This window comes from Osmerus eperlanus, chromosome 7 (genome assembly GCF_963692335.1).
Source record: "Osmerus eperlanus chromosome 7, fOsmEpe2.1, whole genome shotgun sequence".
Classification (NCBI taxonomy): Eukaryota; Metazoa; Chordata; class Actinopteri; order Osmeriformes; family Osmeridae; genus Osmerus; species Osmerus eperlanus.
In genome coordinates, this window is record NC_085024.1 from 1,449,251 (window position 1) to 1,464,516 (window position 15,266).

Genomic DNA, 15,266 nt, shown 5'->3' on the forward strand with positions numbered 1-15,266 from the left:
ACAATCACATAGCTGCTACTAACCCAGTTACAATCACTTATTGAAGGTTGGTGTTGCTGGAAGCTAACAGCGACACACAGCTCACTGACACACAGATCACTGACAACCAGCTCACTGACAACCACCTCACTGACGCACAGCTCACTGACTACCAGCTCACTGACGCACAGCTCACTGACGCACAGCTCAATGACGCACAGCTCACTGACACACAGCTCACTGACACACATCTCATTGACACACATCTCATTGACACACAGCTAACTGACGCACAACCTTTCAAAACTTTTTTTCCCCACACAGTGAAAGGAAGGGAGAGAGGAGGAGAGAGGAGAACAGAGAAGCCTAAAACAGTGTAGAGTGAAGCAGAGTACATTAGAGTACAGTAGAGTTTAGTAGAGTCCTCATCTGATGCAAACCTATTTTTGAAAACAAATCGCCAATATTGTTTAAACCTTTCAAAGCTTTTTTCAAAAGGATTGTTGCAACCTTTTGAAAACATAAATCTAAATTATTTTTGATTGTGTGGTCAAAAGTATTTTTCAAAAATATTTTTGTAACTTTTCTAAACTTTTTTTTCTTTTTTTTTCTTCAACCTTTCAAGTTTTTTTCCAAATACAGATTAAAACTGAAGTAACAAGCCTGGCTTGAAAATGTAAGAAGTAGAAAGTACAGATGTGAAAAACATTTGAGTGAAATAAAAAAGTGGTCCAAAAAATAAATTGTGAAGCAAAAGTACTGATACCAGAAAAGTCTAAGTTCATTAAAAAAGTGTTTGTACTTTGTTACTTTCCATCTCTCGTAGCTTCTGATCTGTGTAGCTTACTGTGCCACTGCTTGTAAAAACACAACAAATAAAGTTTCAAATGATTTGAAACAGCAGAAAACCACTTCCCCTGTCTGTCTCTCCAGCCTTCCCAGACCCGTCTGTCTCCCTACAGCCTTCCCAGACCCGTCTGTGTCCCTCCAGCCTTCCCAGACCCATCTGTCTCCCTCCAGCCTTCCCAGACCCGTCTGTCTCCCTCCAGCCTTCCCAGACCCGTCTGTCTCCCTCCAGCCTTCCCAGACCCGTCTGTCTCCCTCCAGTCTTCCTCCCCCTCCCCCCTCCCCCTCCACAGTGACGGCCTCCCCTTCCCCCCTCCCCCTCCCTCCACTCACCACAGTGACGGCCTCCCCTTCCCCCCTCCCCCTCCCTCCACTCACCACAGTGACGGCCTACCCTTCCCCCCTCCCCCTCCCTCCACTCACCACAGTGACGGCCTCCCCTTCCCCCCTCCCCCTCCCTCCACTCACCACAGTGACGGCCTCCCCTTCCCCCTTCCCCCTCCCTCCACTCACCACAGTGACGGCCTCCCCTTCCCCCCTCCCCCTCCCTCCACTCACCACAGTGACGGCCTCCCCCTCCCCCCTCCACTCACCACAGTGACGGCCTTCCACTCACCACAGTGACGGCCTCCCCCTCCCCCTCCCCCCTCCCCCTCCACTAACCACGGTGACGGCATCGTTGAGCAGGGACTCCCCGAACACCAGGATGTGCAGCAGCTCGTTGATGTGGATCTCCTCGAACACGGCCAGCACGGCCACGGGGTCCACGGCTGAGATGATGGTCCCGAACAGCAGGCAGGGCAGCAGCTCCACCTGGCTCAGGTGGGTGCCCCGGATCTGGCACACCCCGAACAGCAGCCCGCCCACAAAGAAGGCGTTCCACAGAGTGCCCACCACGGCGAACATCAGGATGGTGCCCACGTTCTCCATGAAGGGCCGGATGGGCAGGAAGTAGCCGGCATCCAGGATGATGGGCGGGAGCAGACACAGGAAGAAGAACTGGGAGTCGAGCACGGGGGGGACGTCCTCCCCTGCCAGCCGGATCAGCCCCCCCACCAGCAGCCCCACCACGATCAGGAGACAGCTCTCAGGCACGATGGAGGACAGGCGGGGGATGAGGTGGAAACCTGGAGGGAGGGGGGGAGAAGAGCAGGGGAGGAGGGGAGAGGGGAAATGAGGGGAGAGCAGGGGGGAGGGGAAAGGAGGGGAGGAGGGGAGAGCAGGGGGGAGGGGAAAGGAGGGGAGGAGGGGAGAGGAGGGGAGGAGGGGAGAACAGAGCAGGTGAGAGCAGGGGGGAGGGGAGAGGAGGAGGGGAGAGGAGAGCGGAGAGGAGAGCAGGAGAGGAGAAGAAGAGGAAGGGTGAGAGAAAACAGATTATTGTTCAATGTTTTGTTTAATGTTCTTGCTGAGTGCTTACTTTAACATGCCAGAGCTTGCTTACATTTCGAGACACACACACACACACAGGACCCCCACCCTGACAGCTACAGGAAGGGCCTCTGCACACCACAGGAAGGAGAAATGATCACAGCCAATCAGAGAAGCACGTTTCATCTCTGCAGGAAGGAGCCCTCACTGCCCCAAACAAGATTTCTCTCTGTACATTCCTGCATCACTTCCTCCCCAGGCCTCATATGGCCTGCATCACTTCCTCCCCAGGCCTCATATGGTTTTCCAGTAGAGGAGGGATGTCTGCAGTATTCCTGCCCTTCAAGGTGTCACCATGGCAGCACCATCTGGTCTGGCTGGCACGGAGTGTCCTCCTGCTGGGGTGTGTGTGAGCGTGTGTGTGTGAGCGTGTGTGTTTGAGTGTTTGTGTGAGAGCGTGTGTATGTGAGCCCTACAACCCCTCACCTCTCTGTAGCCCACCAGCTCCTTCCTCGTCCCTTGACACCAGCTCCTTCCTCTTCCCCTGACACCAGCTCCTTCCTCTTCCCCTGACACCAGCTCCTTCCTCTTCCCCTGACACCAGCTCCTTCCTCTTCCCCTGACACCAGCTCCTTCCTCTTCCCCTGACACCAGCTCCTTCCTCTTCCCCTGACACCAGCTCCTTCCTCTTCCCCTGACACCAGCTCCTTCCTCTTCCCCTGACACCAGCTCCTTCCTCTTCCCCTGACACCAGCTCCTTCCTCTTCCCCTGACACCAGCTCCTTCCTCTTCCCCTGACACCAGCTCCTTCCTCTTCCCCTGACACCAGCTCCTTCCTCGTCCCTTGACACCAGCTCCTTCCTCTTCCCCTGACACCAGCTCCTTCCTCTTCCCCTGACACCAGCTCCTTCCTCTTCCCCTGACACCAGCTCCTTCCTCTTCCCCTGACACCAGCTCCTTCCTCGTCCCCTGACACCATCTCCTTCCTCTTCCCCTGACACCAGCTCCTTCCTCTTCCCCTGACACCAGCTCCTTCCTCGTCCCCTGACACCAGCTGTGTTGCGTGTCCTGTGTGTGGCGCTAGGCTGTGTTGCGTGTCCTGTGTGTGGGGCTAGGCTGTGTTGTGTGTCCTGTGTGTGGGGCTAGGCTGTGTTGTGTTGTGTGTCCTGTGTGTGGCGCTAGGCTGTGTTGCGTGTCCTGTGTGTGGCGCTAGGCTGTGTTGCGTGTCCTGTGTGTGGCGCTAGGCTGTGTTGCGTGTCCTGTGTGTGGCGCTAGGCTGTGTTGTGTGTCCTGTGTGTGGCGCTAGGCTGTGTTGTGTGTCCTGTGTGTGGCGCTAGGCTATGTTGCGTGTCCTGTGTGTGGCGCTAGGCTGTGTTGTGTTGCGTGTCCTGTGTGTGGCGCTAGGCTGTGTTGCGTGTCCTGTGTGTGGCGCTAGGCTGTGTTGCGTGTCCTGTGTGTGGCGCTAGGCTGTGTTGTGTGTCCTGTGTGTGGCGCTAGGCTGTGTGTGGCGCTAGGCTGTGTTGTGTGTCCTGTGTGTGGCGCTAGGCTGTGTTGTGTGTCCTGTGTGTGGCGCTAGGCTGTGTTGCGTGTCCTGTGTGTGGCGCTAGGCTGTGTTGTGTGTCCTGTGTGTGGCGCTAGGCTGTGTTGCGTGTCCTGTGTGTGGCGCTAGACTGTGTTGCGTGTCCTGTGTGTGGCGCTAGGCTGTGTTGTGTGTCCTGTGTGTGGCGCTAGGCTGTGTTGCGTGTCCTGTGTGTGGCGCTAGGCTGTGTTGCGTGTCCTGTGTGTGGCGCTAGGCTGTGTTGCGTGTCCTGTGTGTGGCGCTAGGCTGTGTTGTGTGTCCTGTGTGTGGCGCTAGGCTGTGTTGTGTGTCCTGTGTGTGGCGCTAGGCTGTGTTGTGTTGCGTGTCCTGTGTGTGGCGCTAGGCTGTGTTGCGTGTCCTGTGTGTGGCGCTAGGCTGTGTTGCGTGTCCTGTGTGTGGCGCTAGGCTGTGTTGTGTGTCCTGTGTGTGGCGCTAGGCTGTGTGTGGCGCTAGGCTGTGTTGTGTGTCCTGTGTGTGGCGCTAGGCTGTGTTGTGTGTCCTGTGTGTGGCGTTAGGCTGTGTTGTGTGTCCTGTGTGTGTGGCTAGGCTGTGTTGTGTTGTGTGTCCTGTGTGTGGCGCTAGGCTGTGTTGTGTGTCCTGTGTGTTGTGTGTCCTGTGTGTGGCGCTAGGCTGTGTTGTGTGTCCTGTGTGTGGTGCTAGGCTGTGTTGTGTGTCCTGTGTGTGGTGCTAGGCTGTGTTGTGTGTCCTGTGTGTGGCGCTAGGCTGTGTTGTGTGTCCTGTGTGTGGCGTTAGGCTGTGTTGTGTGTCCTGTGTGTGGCACTAGGCTGTGTTGTGTGTCCTGTGTGTGGCGCTAGGCTGTGTTGTGTTGTGTGTCCTGTGTGTGGTGCTAGGCTGTGTTGTGTGTCCTGTGTGTGGCGCTAGGCTGTGTTGTGTGTCCTGTGTGTGGTGCTAGGCTGTGTTGTGTGTCCTGTGTGTGGCGCTAGGCTGTGTTGTGTGTCCTGTGTGTGGCGCTAGGCTGTGTTGTGTGTCCTGTGTGTGGCGTTAGGCTGTGTTGTGTGTCCTGTGTGTGGCACTAGGCTGTGTTGTGTGTCCTGTGTGTGGCGCTAGGCTGTGTTGTGTTGTGTGTCCTGTGTGTGGTGCTAGGCTGTGTTGTGTGTCCTGTGTGTGGCGCTAGGCTGTGTTGTGTGTCCTGTGTGTGGTGCTAGGCTGTGTTGTGTGTCCTGTGTGTGGCGCTAGGCTGTGTTGTGTTGTGTGTCCTGTGTGTGGTGCTAGGCTGTGTTGTGTGTCCTGTGTGTGGCGCTAGGCTGTGTTGTGTGTCCTGTGTGTGGCGCTAGGCTGTGTTGTGTGTCCTGTGTGTGGTGCTAGGCTGTGTTGTGTGTCCTGTGTGTGGCGCTAGGCTGTGTTGTGTGTCCTGTGTGTGGCGCTAGGCTGTGTTGTGTGTCCTGTGTGTGGTGCTAGGCTGTGTTGTGTGTGGTGCTAGGCTGTGTTGTGTTGTGTGTCCTGTGTGTGGCGCTAGGCTGTGTTGTGTGTCCTGTGTGTGGTGCTAGGCTGTGTTGTGTGTCCTGTGTGTGGGGCTAGGCTGTGTTGTGTTGTGTGTCCTGTGTGTGGCGCTAGGCTGTGTTGTGTGTCCTGTGTGTGGCGCTAGGCTGTGTTGTGTGTCCTGTGTGTGGTGCTAGGCTGTGTTGTGTGTCCTGTGTGTGGCGCTAGGCTGTGTTGTGTGTCCTGTGTGTGGTGCTAGGCTGTGTTGTGTGTCCTGTGTGTGGCGCTAGGCTGTGTTGTGTGTGGTGCTAGGCTGTGTTGTGTGTCCTGTGTGTGGCGCTAGGCTGTGTTGTGTGTCCTGTGTGTGGCGCTAGGCTGTGTTGTGTTGTGTGTCCTGTGTGTGGCGCTAGGCTGTGTTGTGTGTCCTGTGTGTGGTGCTAGGCTGTGTTGTGTGTCCTGTGTGTGGGGCTAGGCTGTGTTGTGTGTCCTGTGTGTGGCGCTAGGCTGTGTTGTGTGTCCTGTGTGTGGTGCTAGGCTGTGTTGTGTGTCCTGTGTGTGGCGCTAGGCTGTGTTGTGTGTCCTGTGTGTGGGGCTAGGCTGTGTTGTGTTGTGTGTCCTGTGTGTGGCGCTAGGCTGTGTTGTGTGTCCTGTGTGTGGCGCTAGGCTGTGTTGTGTGTCCTGTGTGTTGTGTGTCCTGTGTGTGGCGCTAGGCTGTGTTGTGTGTCCTGTGTGTGGCGCTAGGCTGTGTTGTGTGTCCTGTGTGTTGTGTGTCCTGTGTGTGGCGCTAGGCTGTGTTGTGTGTCCTGTGTGTGGTGCTAGGCTTTGTTTTGTGTCCTGTGTGTGGTGCTAGGCTGTGTTGTGTTGTGTGTCCTGTGTGTGGTGCTAGGCTGTGTTGTGTGTCCTGTGTGTGGCGCTAGGCTGTGTTGTGTGTCCTGTGTGTGGCGCTAGGCTGTGTTGTGTGTCCTGTGTGTGGCGCTAGGCTGTGTTGTGTGTCCTGTGTGTGGTGCTAGGCTGTGTTGTGTTGTGTGTCCTGTGTGTGGCGCTAGGCTGTGTTGTGTGTCCTGTGTGTGGCGCTAGGCTGTGTTGTGTGTCCTGTGTGTGGTGCTAGGCTGTGTTGTGTGTCCTGTGTTGTGTTACAGCAGCTGTAGGTCAAGCCAGCACAATGCAAAGACGATGTAAATGTGGTGGTTAAGCAGGACAGAGGCTGGGAGAGGGTTAGGGTTTCACCCCATCACACTCACTGTTTTCACTCCCTAACCCTAACCCAGACAGACAGACAGACAGACAGACAGACAGACAGAGAGAGAGAGAGAGAGAGACAGTGTGGTGTGAAGAGCTGTCAGTGAAAGCCGGTGATTGAGGAAATGAAAGCAGCGTCTCTAAGACCCAAAACAGACTTCCTGCCATGTGATTATGTCTCTCATGCCTGGTTCATCACCAGACAGGTCGTCTGTGACGTCACCATCGGAAGCTCTTCAACAGACACCATCATTACACACGACTACAGTGTCAATGTGATGCTTTTTCTAAATTGTAGATGGCCTTTAAAGCCCCGTTTACCAACTCTCCACATTCTGCGAGATAACCATGAACTGAACCCATGCATGGGAAGTAAAAAGCATAATTTGTTACAGTCTAGACACCATGTTTTAACTACAGTGTGTTTATACCCAGGCTGAGCAGGGTGTGGTGATGACCCAGGGCTTGAAATGCACGTTTTGACTTTAGTTAGGAGCACCAGCAAATATGAAGGAGCACCACAACAAAAATGTTTATGTTTTATATTTATTTTGCTGGCTAGTTAGCTCCCTGTCACGTGACAACAGAGCGCAGCAACGAGGAGTCACTGATGGCTAATATGAACCAATCTAAAATCTGCATTAAAGGGGTCATTGACTGCAAAACCGAGTTTACCTTGTCATAGTTGAATAACGACAGTTCGATGGGTAAAATGGACATACAGTGAACCTCAAAGTCCATTGACACCTCTTTCCTATGCAAATCTCACAATTTTAAACTGCTGCTGTAAAACAGTTGGTTTAAAAAAAATAAAAACGTGACGTCACAACGGGGGCTCCACCTTTTTTGGCTCTGGTCTGTACCTTGATCACGCCCCAACATTAGCTGCACGCTGCTCTGTGTACTTCCACGGGAATTACAAATAAGAACGTTTGGAAGTTTTTCAAGGATCACAACCGCAAGCTGTAAGTATGATTTTGTCGCTAACAGTTATTAGCAATGCTTACGTATCCTGTATCTAGCATAGGTAGAATGTGTGATGATTTAGTTTATTGGCAATGGGGCTAACGTTATTTCATTTTCCTGACTGTGTTTCATTTGAATAAATAACCTGTGTTGTCAAGTAAATCTACAATTCACGATGCATGTTTGGCCATGTTGCATCTTTGCTCCGCAGCTTTGCTCGTTGTAAACCAACCAATCAGCGCGCAGCTAATCTAAATATTCATGAGCATACCATAAAAAGGTAGAAAACCTCTTGTTTTATTCCAGTGCTATTTCACAGGGTGCATTTGGGCACATAGAACAGCACCCGGGCCATTTTCAGCCCAACCAATGTTACATACCCTATTAGGAGACCTTAAGGAACAGTGTGAAATACCCTATAAAATCAGTAAATGCAGGCATGCAAACAGGTCAGGGGTAAAAAAGATGAGAAGGATACAGCATGCTCTCCCGGAAGGACATTTATTACATTTTAAAGTGAAACGCATCAATCTGGTGTTCTTTGAGAGCAAAACCTTCAGCTTGCTTTCTGACAGGCATTTCGTTCTGCAGTTCGTCAGTGTTCAACTTCAGTTCAGTTCAGTTGTCGACAGACAAACCTCTCCCCACTCTGCCTCTGATTGGCTGTGAGGTTTAGGCATTAGGAGGGACGATTGGTTCCAGAGCCAGTTGTAAGACCCCCCCCCCCCCCCAAAAAAAAAAAAAACGTAGGTCACCCATTTTGGTTTCAAAAGGGTGAGTTTCACCTAAAGGTGAGGAGTTTGCAAGCAACGCATTGCATTTCTCACGCTGAGAAGTCATGGATAACTTGTCCTGATGACTAGCGCGTGTTTTGTAAAGAAATTAAAACAGGTCACACCATAATTATTTGCACTCGCACAAATGCTCCCAAATATATGAGGTTGCACAGACACAATTTTGGGAGCATATGCAACCAAAATGGTCGCAATATTAAACCCTGTAACCAGATGAGATCAGGTTAATCCAGCAGATAAGTGGGATCTCTCAGTATGGCCTCATCACAGACAACACTGACTGCGCTCACCCAGCCTAGCACAGATCGTCTGATGAGCAGGCACTACTAGTGTGCGGATTTGGATAAATCTGTCTATGTCTAAATGTGACCATCTACTACTATGATCAGACCATCAACACAGCACTATTTGACACCAGACGCAAATCATTAATTACAGCCTATCATCATCACCGTTTACCATGAAGAAACAGAACACGCCGGATGCTAAGCCGGACACAAAGCAATACGGCCCAGTTTTCAAACAGGTTTTCCTCCAACGTTTCACACAGAAACCCTCCAGAGAGACACCATCTATTCTTCCCTCCTCAGGGAGTGGCGTTTCCATGAATGATATCTCTGAGGGTGTTTAACTGTGGTTAGTCATGCAGCAAACACCAGCTAGCTGAGATGACCTGTGCTCTGAGGTTCTGGGTGACGAAGCGGCTCTCAGCAGAGTCAACATGCAGCTCCAAGCAGAGTGAACAGGACGCCCAAATGTGTCAGCCTGCCCTGGACCACGTTAGTTTTGCAGCATAATTCCCTGATCCCTTCTCCCTCACCCCACCTCTCCTCCCCCTCCCCACCTCTCCTCTCCCTCCTCCCTCACCCCTCCCTCCCCCTCTCCCTTCCCTCACCCCCCCTCTCCCCTCCCTCACCCCCCCCTCTCCTCCCTCACCCCTCCTTAGCCCTCCCTAGAGACTGATAACAGGGTGACTGATTGTGCAAACAGTGAAATGATACAGTAGATGTGATAATAACAGCAGATAAGTGGTAACACACAGACACTCCCAGGTTAGAACCCATGGGAGACGTATTGTGTGTGTGGACTGAAGATAAGAGGAGCCATGATGGGGGCTGGGCTGCACTCAACCATGACTTGGTAACAAGCAGGGAACACGGATCCACACAGCGGGAAAGTGAGGCTAACAGCATCTGAATGAAAAGTGTTAAATGTCTTGTGTATATACACACACACACACACACACACACTAGCACAGACGCATAGGGGTCTTAACACACACAAATAGGGGTCGGTCTTAACACACGCACGAACATACGCACACAGATAAATACACAGTCACACACACACATTCTTCTGGGTACTGGTAGCTAGTGAGTCTGCAGTATTCCTGCCCTTCAAGGTGTCCCCATGGCAGCACCATCTGGTCTGGCTGGCACATAGTGTCCTCCTGCTGGGGTGTGTGTGAGCGTGTGTGTGTGTGAGCGTGTGTGTGTGTGAGCGTGTGTGTGTGACTGGTGTGTGTGAGGTGTGTGTGTGAAAGTGTGTGTGAAAGTGTGTGTGTGTGAGCGTGTGTGTGAGCGTGTGTGTGAGCGTGTGTGTGTGCGTGTGTGTGTGTGAGCCCTACAACCCCTCACCTCTCTGTAGCCCACAGTCCTGACACCCCCCTCCCACCTCTCTCCCCCCAACACCCCCCTTCGCCTCCCCTCGCCTCAGGTGGGTATAGCTCAGAGCTTTTGACTCCAGATCAAAAGGTTCCAGGTTAGACTGTACATATCACCCCCGGGCCTCCCCCGGTCCTCACACACAGACACCAGCAAGCTAAACCCTGGGGATACTGCCCTTTTTCCGTGTGTGTGAAAAATGAGCTGGCCGACAGCTCATGTAGACACTGCATGGCCAGTGGCCACAGTGGTGTGTCACACATTAGCGAAAGATTTAAGCAGTAAAACACATAAGAGATCTGGGCCAAGGCTGGCCCCAGCCCTCCAATCACAGCCCTCCTAATATCCTTTACTAGCAACCTTCCTGGAGAACTTGGAATCTGTCCATGCAAAAACCACCTGGTCTAACTGTACAATGTGTGATGTATTGTTAACTTCCACTCCGCGGTGCTGGGCAGTGCTGGGATCATTAGCACAAACAAGGCTGTTGACACTCCGATTCAGTTAACAGATAAACAATGTTTAGCAGACACACACCACTGATTCTACACACCCTCCCAGTGTACGCACAAACACACACACACACACCCCACCAGTCCTCTGCACAGACAGCAGACGACACACTGTAAAACCAAACAGAGACCTCGACACACACGCTCTTACAGCTAAACACACCTAATGGGAGAGAGGGCAGAGGGGGAGAGAGGAGGCAGATAGGGGGAGAGAGGGCAGAGGGGGAGAGAGGGCAGAGGGGGAGAGAGGGCAGAGGGGGCGAGAGGGCAGAGGGGGAGAGAGGGCAGAGGAGGAGAGAGGGCAGAGGGGGAGAGAGGGCAGAGGGGGAGAGAGGGCAGAGGGGGAGAGAGGGCAGAGGAGGAGAGAGGGCAGAGGAGGAGAGAGGGCAGAGGGGGCGAGAGGGCAGAGGGGGAGAGAGGGCAGAGGGGGAGAGAGGGCAGAGGGGGAGAGAGGGCAGAGGGGGCGAGAGGGCAGAGGGGGAGAGGAGGGCAGGCCTGGTAGCAGTGGTGAGGAGCTGTACAGAGTTGGGCCATCAGCATGAACAGGAAGCTGTCATAACCCACTACAGCACAATGTGACCTCATCACTGTTCCAGCCTGCCTCCCCCTGCCTCCCCCCCCCAGGACAGCTCCATCCCCCCCAGGACAGCTCCATCCCCCCCCAGGACAGCTCCATCCCCCCCAGGACAGCTCCATCCCCCCCAGGACAGCTCCATCCCCTCCAGGACAGCTCCATCCCCCCCAGGGAGATAGAGAGTAACCCCCCCCCCCCAGGACAGCTCCATCCCCCCCAGGACAGCTCCATCCCCCCCAGGACAGCTCCATCCCACCCCAGGACAGCTCCATCCCCCCCAGGACAGCTCCATCCCACCCCAGGACAGCTCCATCCCCCCCAGGGAGATAGAGAGTAACCCCCCCCCAGGACAGCTCCATCCCCCCCAGGGAGATAGAGAGTTACCCCCCCCCCCCCCCCAGGACAGCTCCATCCCCCCCAGGACAGCTCCATCCCCCCCAGGACAGCTCCATCCCCCCCAGGACAGCTCCATCCCCCCCAGGGAGATAGAGTAACCCCCCCCCCCCCAGGACAGCTCCATCCCCCCCAGGGAGATAGAGTAACCCCCCCCCCCAGGACAGCTCCATCCCCCCCCAGGACAGCTCCATCCCCTCCAGGACAGCTCCATCCCCCCCAGGACAGCTCCATCCCCCCCCAGGACAGCTCCATCCCCCCCAGGACAGCTCCATCCCCCCCAGGACAGCTCCATCCCCCCCAGGACAGCTCCATCCCCCCCCAGGACAGCTCCATCCCCCCCCAGGACAGCTCCATCCCCTCCAGGACAGCTCCATCCCCCCCCAGGACAGCTCCATCCCCCCCAGGACAGCTCCATCCCCTCCAGGACAGCTCCATCCCCCCCAGGGAGATAGACAGTAACCCCCCCCCCAGGACAGCTCCATCCCCTCCAGGACAGCTCCATCCCCTCCAGGACAGCTCCATCCCCCCCAGGACAGCTCCATCCCCCCCCAGGACAGCTCCATCCCCCCCAGGACAGCTCCACCCCCCCCAGGACAGCTCCATCCCCCCCCAGGACAGCTCCATCCCCTCCAGGACAGCTCCATCCCCCCCAGGACAGCTCCATCCCCCCCAGGACAGCTCCATCCCCCCCCAGGACAGCTCCATCCCCCCCAGGACAGCTCCATCCCCCTCCAGGACAGCTCCATCCCCCCCAGGACAGCTCCATCCCCCCCAGGACAGCTCCATCCCCCCCAGGACAGCTCCATCCCCTCCAGGACAGCTCCATCCCCCCCAGGGAGATAGACAGTAACCCCCCCCCAGGACAGCTCCATCCCCTCCAGGACAGCTCCATCCCCTCCAGGACAGCTCCATCCCCCCCAGGACAGCTCCATCCCCCCCAGGGAGATAGAGTAACCCCCCCCCCCAGGACAGCTCCATCCCCCCCAGGACAGCTCCATCCCCCCCAGGGAGATAGAGTAACCCCCCCCCCAGGACAGCTCCATCCCCTCCAGGACAGCTCCATCCCCCCCAGGACAGCTCCATCCCCCCCAGGGAGATAGAGTAACCCCCCCCCCCCCAGGACAGCTCCATCCCCCCCAGGACAGCTCCATCCCCTCCAGGACAGCTCCATCCCCCCCAGGGAGATAGACAGTAACCCCCCCCCCAGGACAGCTCCATCCCCTCCAGGACAGCTCCATCCCCTCCAGGACAGCTCCATCCCCCCCAGGACAGCTCCATCCCCCCCCAGGACAGCTCCATCCCCTCCAGGACAGCTCCATCCCCCCCAGGACAGCTCCATCCCCCCCAGGACAGCTCCATCCCCCCCAGGGAGATAGAGTAACCCCCCCCCCCCCAGGACAGCTCCATCCCCCCCAGGGAGATAGAGTAACCCCCCCCCCAGGACAGCTCCATCCCCCCCCCAGGACAGCTCCATCCCCCCCAGGACAGCTCCATCCCCTCCAGGACAGCTCCATCCCCCCCAGGACAGCTCCATCCCCCCCAGGGAGATAGAGTAACCCCCCCCCCCCCCCCCAGGACAGCTCCATCCCCCCAGGACAGCTCCATCCCCCCAGGACAGCTCCATCCCCCCCAGGACAGCTCCATCCCCCCCAGGGAGATAGAGTAACCCCCCCCCCAGGACAGCTCCATCCCCCCCAGGACAGCTCCATCCCCTCCAGGACAGCTCCATCCCCCTCCAGGACAGCTCCATCCCCCCCAGGACAGCTCCATCCCCCCCAGGACAGCTCCATCCCCCCCCAGGGAGATAGACAGTAACCCCCCCCAGGACAGCTCCATCCCCTCCAGGACAGCTCCATCCCCTCCAGGACAGCTCCATCCCCCCCAGGACAGCTCCATCCCCCCCCAGGGAGATAGACAGTAACCCCCCCCCAGGACAGCTCCATCCCCCCCAGGACAGCTCCATCCCCCCCAGGACAGCTCCATCCCCCCCCAGGACAGCTCCATCCCCCCCAGGACAGCTCCATCCCCCCCAGGACAGCTCCATCCCCCCCCAGGACAGCTCCATCCCCCCCAGGACAGCTCCATCCCCCCCCAGGACAGCTCCATCCCCCCCAGGACAGCTCCATCCCCCTCCAGGACAGCTCCATCCCCCCCAGGACAGCTCCATCCCCCCCAGGACAGCTCCATCCCCCCCCAGGACAGCTCCATCCCCCCCCAGGACAGCTCCATCCCCCCCAGGGAGATAGAGTAACCCCCCCCCCCCCCAGGACAGCTCCATCCCCCCCCAGGACAGCTCCATCCCCCCCCAGGACAGCTCCATCCCCCCCAGGACAGCTCCATCCCCCCCAGGACAGCTCCATCCCCCCCCAGGACAGCTCCATCCCCCCCAGGACAGCTCCATCCCCCCCAGGACAGCTCCATCCCCCCCAGGGAGATAGAGTAACCCCCCCCCCCCCAGGACAGCTCCATCCCCCCCAGGGAGATAGAGTAACCCCCCCCCCCAGGACAGCTCCATCCCCCCCCCAGGACAGCTCCATCCCCCCCAGGACAGCTCCATCCCCCCCCAGGACAGCTCCATCCCCCCCAGGACAGCTCCATCCCCCCCAGGGAGATAGAGTAACCCCCCCCCCCAGGACAGCTCCATCCCCCCCCAGGACAGCTCCATCCCCCCCAGGACAGCTCCATCCCCCCCAGGACAGCTCCATCCCCCCCCAGGACAGCTCCATCCCCCCCAGGACAGCTCATCCCCCCCCAGGACAGCTCCATCCCCCCCCAGGACAGCTCCATCCCCCCCAGGACAGCTCCATCCCCCCCAGGACAGCTCCATCCCCCCCAGGGAGATAGAGTAACCCCCCCCCCCCAGGACAGCTCCATCCCCCCCCAGGACAGCTCCATCCCCCCCCAGGACAGCTCCATCCCCCCCAGGACAGCTCCATCCCCCCCCAGGACAGCTCCATCCCCCCCAGGGAGATAGAGTAACCCCCCCTCCCTCGGAACCCTGAGAGGATGGTGATGTCACAGGAGCAGATAAGCTGCTGGCTCTGAAAGAAACGCATCAGGAGTGAGTCATCAGAATACACACACACACAGAGAGAGAGACAGAGAGACAGAGAGACAGAGAGACAGAGAGACAGAGAGAGAGAGAGAGAGAGAGAGAGAGAGAGAGAAGCGAGGCGTGCAGGAAAGGAGGGCAGAGTAGGGAGAGGGGAGGAGGGAGTGGCAAGGTAAGGAGAGAAGGAAAAGCATGGAGGGGAGGAGGGAGGGAATGAGAGGGTAAGAAACTAAGGAGGAAATGAAAAGTTGTAGTAGCAGAAGATACAATCATAACACAAAAACTCAGAAGTCGTCTGAGCGTTAGTGTGTGGTGTGTGCGTGTGCCCTCTGATGCCAGTTTTGTAACATCCTTCAGTAGCAACCCCCTTAAAAGCAAGAATGATTGTGACAGAACAGCATGTTGTGACTGCAGAGTGGTCATTCCCTCAGAGATGCGCATTTCTGCTGAGTCAGGCTGTGTCTGAACATCAACACTACACTTCTGATCCTTGATTTCCCACTGTACTTTCATCATGCACTATTTAGTCGTCTCGCGTCAGATAAAAGCGTGTGTTTAGTGACTAAAACGTAATGTAATGTTGCACCGTGTCCTTGCATGGTAACCACAGCATTCTCAACCATGCATGGGGAAGCTTATCGGAGCTCACACGGGTTACGACTGAGACACTGGTTCACCGTGTGTTGAGTGTTGAATGCAGGGGAATGTAGCCCAGTCACCACTTCAGTCTTCACCTCAGTCACTGAATCGCATTTAGCCAGCTGAGCTAGCATTCTGCAGCCCTACACACCGTAGCCTCACGGTAAAACGGGAGGTCCAAAAGTTATCGTTTCACAGCTTTCACTATGAATCACATA

At 56.3% G+C, this 15,266-nt stretch overlaps 1 protein-coding gene across 1 annotated transcript in view; it reads right to left on the reverse strand.

Annotated features, from left to right (window-relative positions):
• Window positions 1-15,266, reverse strand: part of slc9a1a (solute carrier family 9 member A1a) — a 38,551-nt gene that overhangs the window by 21,881 nt on the left and 1,404 nt on the right. The window contains exon 2 of the mRNA XM_062466432.1: window positions 1,489-1,952. Within this exon, the coding sequence (XP_062322416.1) occupies window positions 1,489-1,952 (464 nt within the window). The remainder of the gene's footprint in view (window positions 1-1,488; window positions 1,953-15,266) is intronic.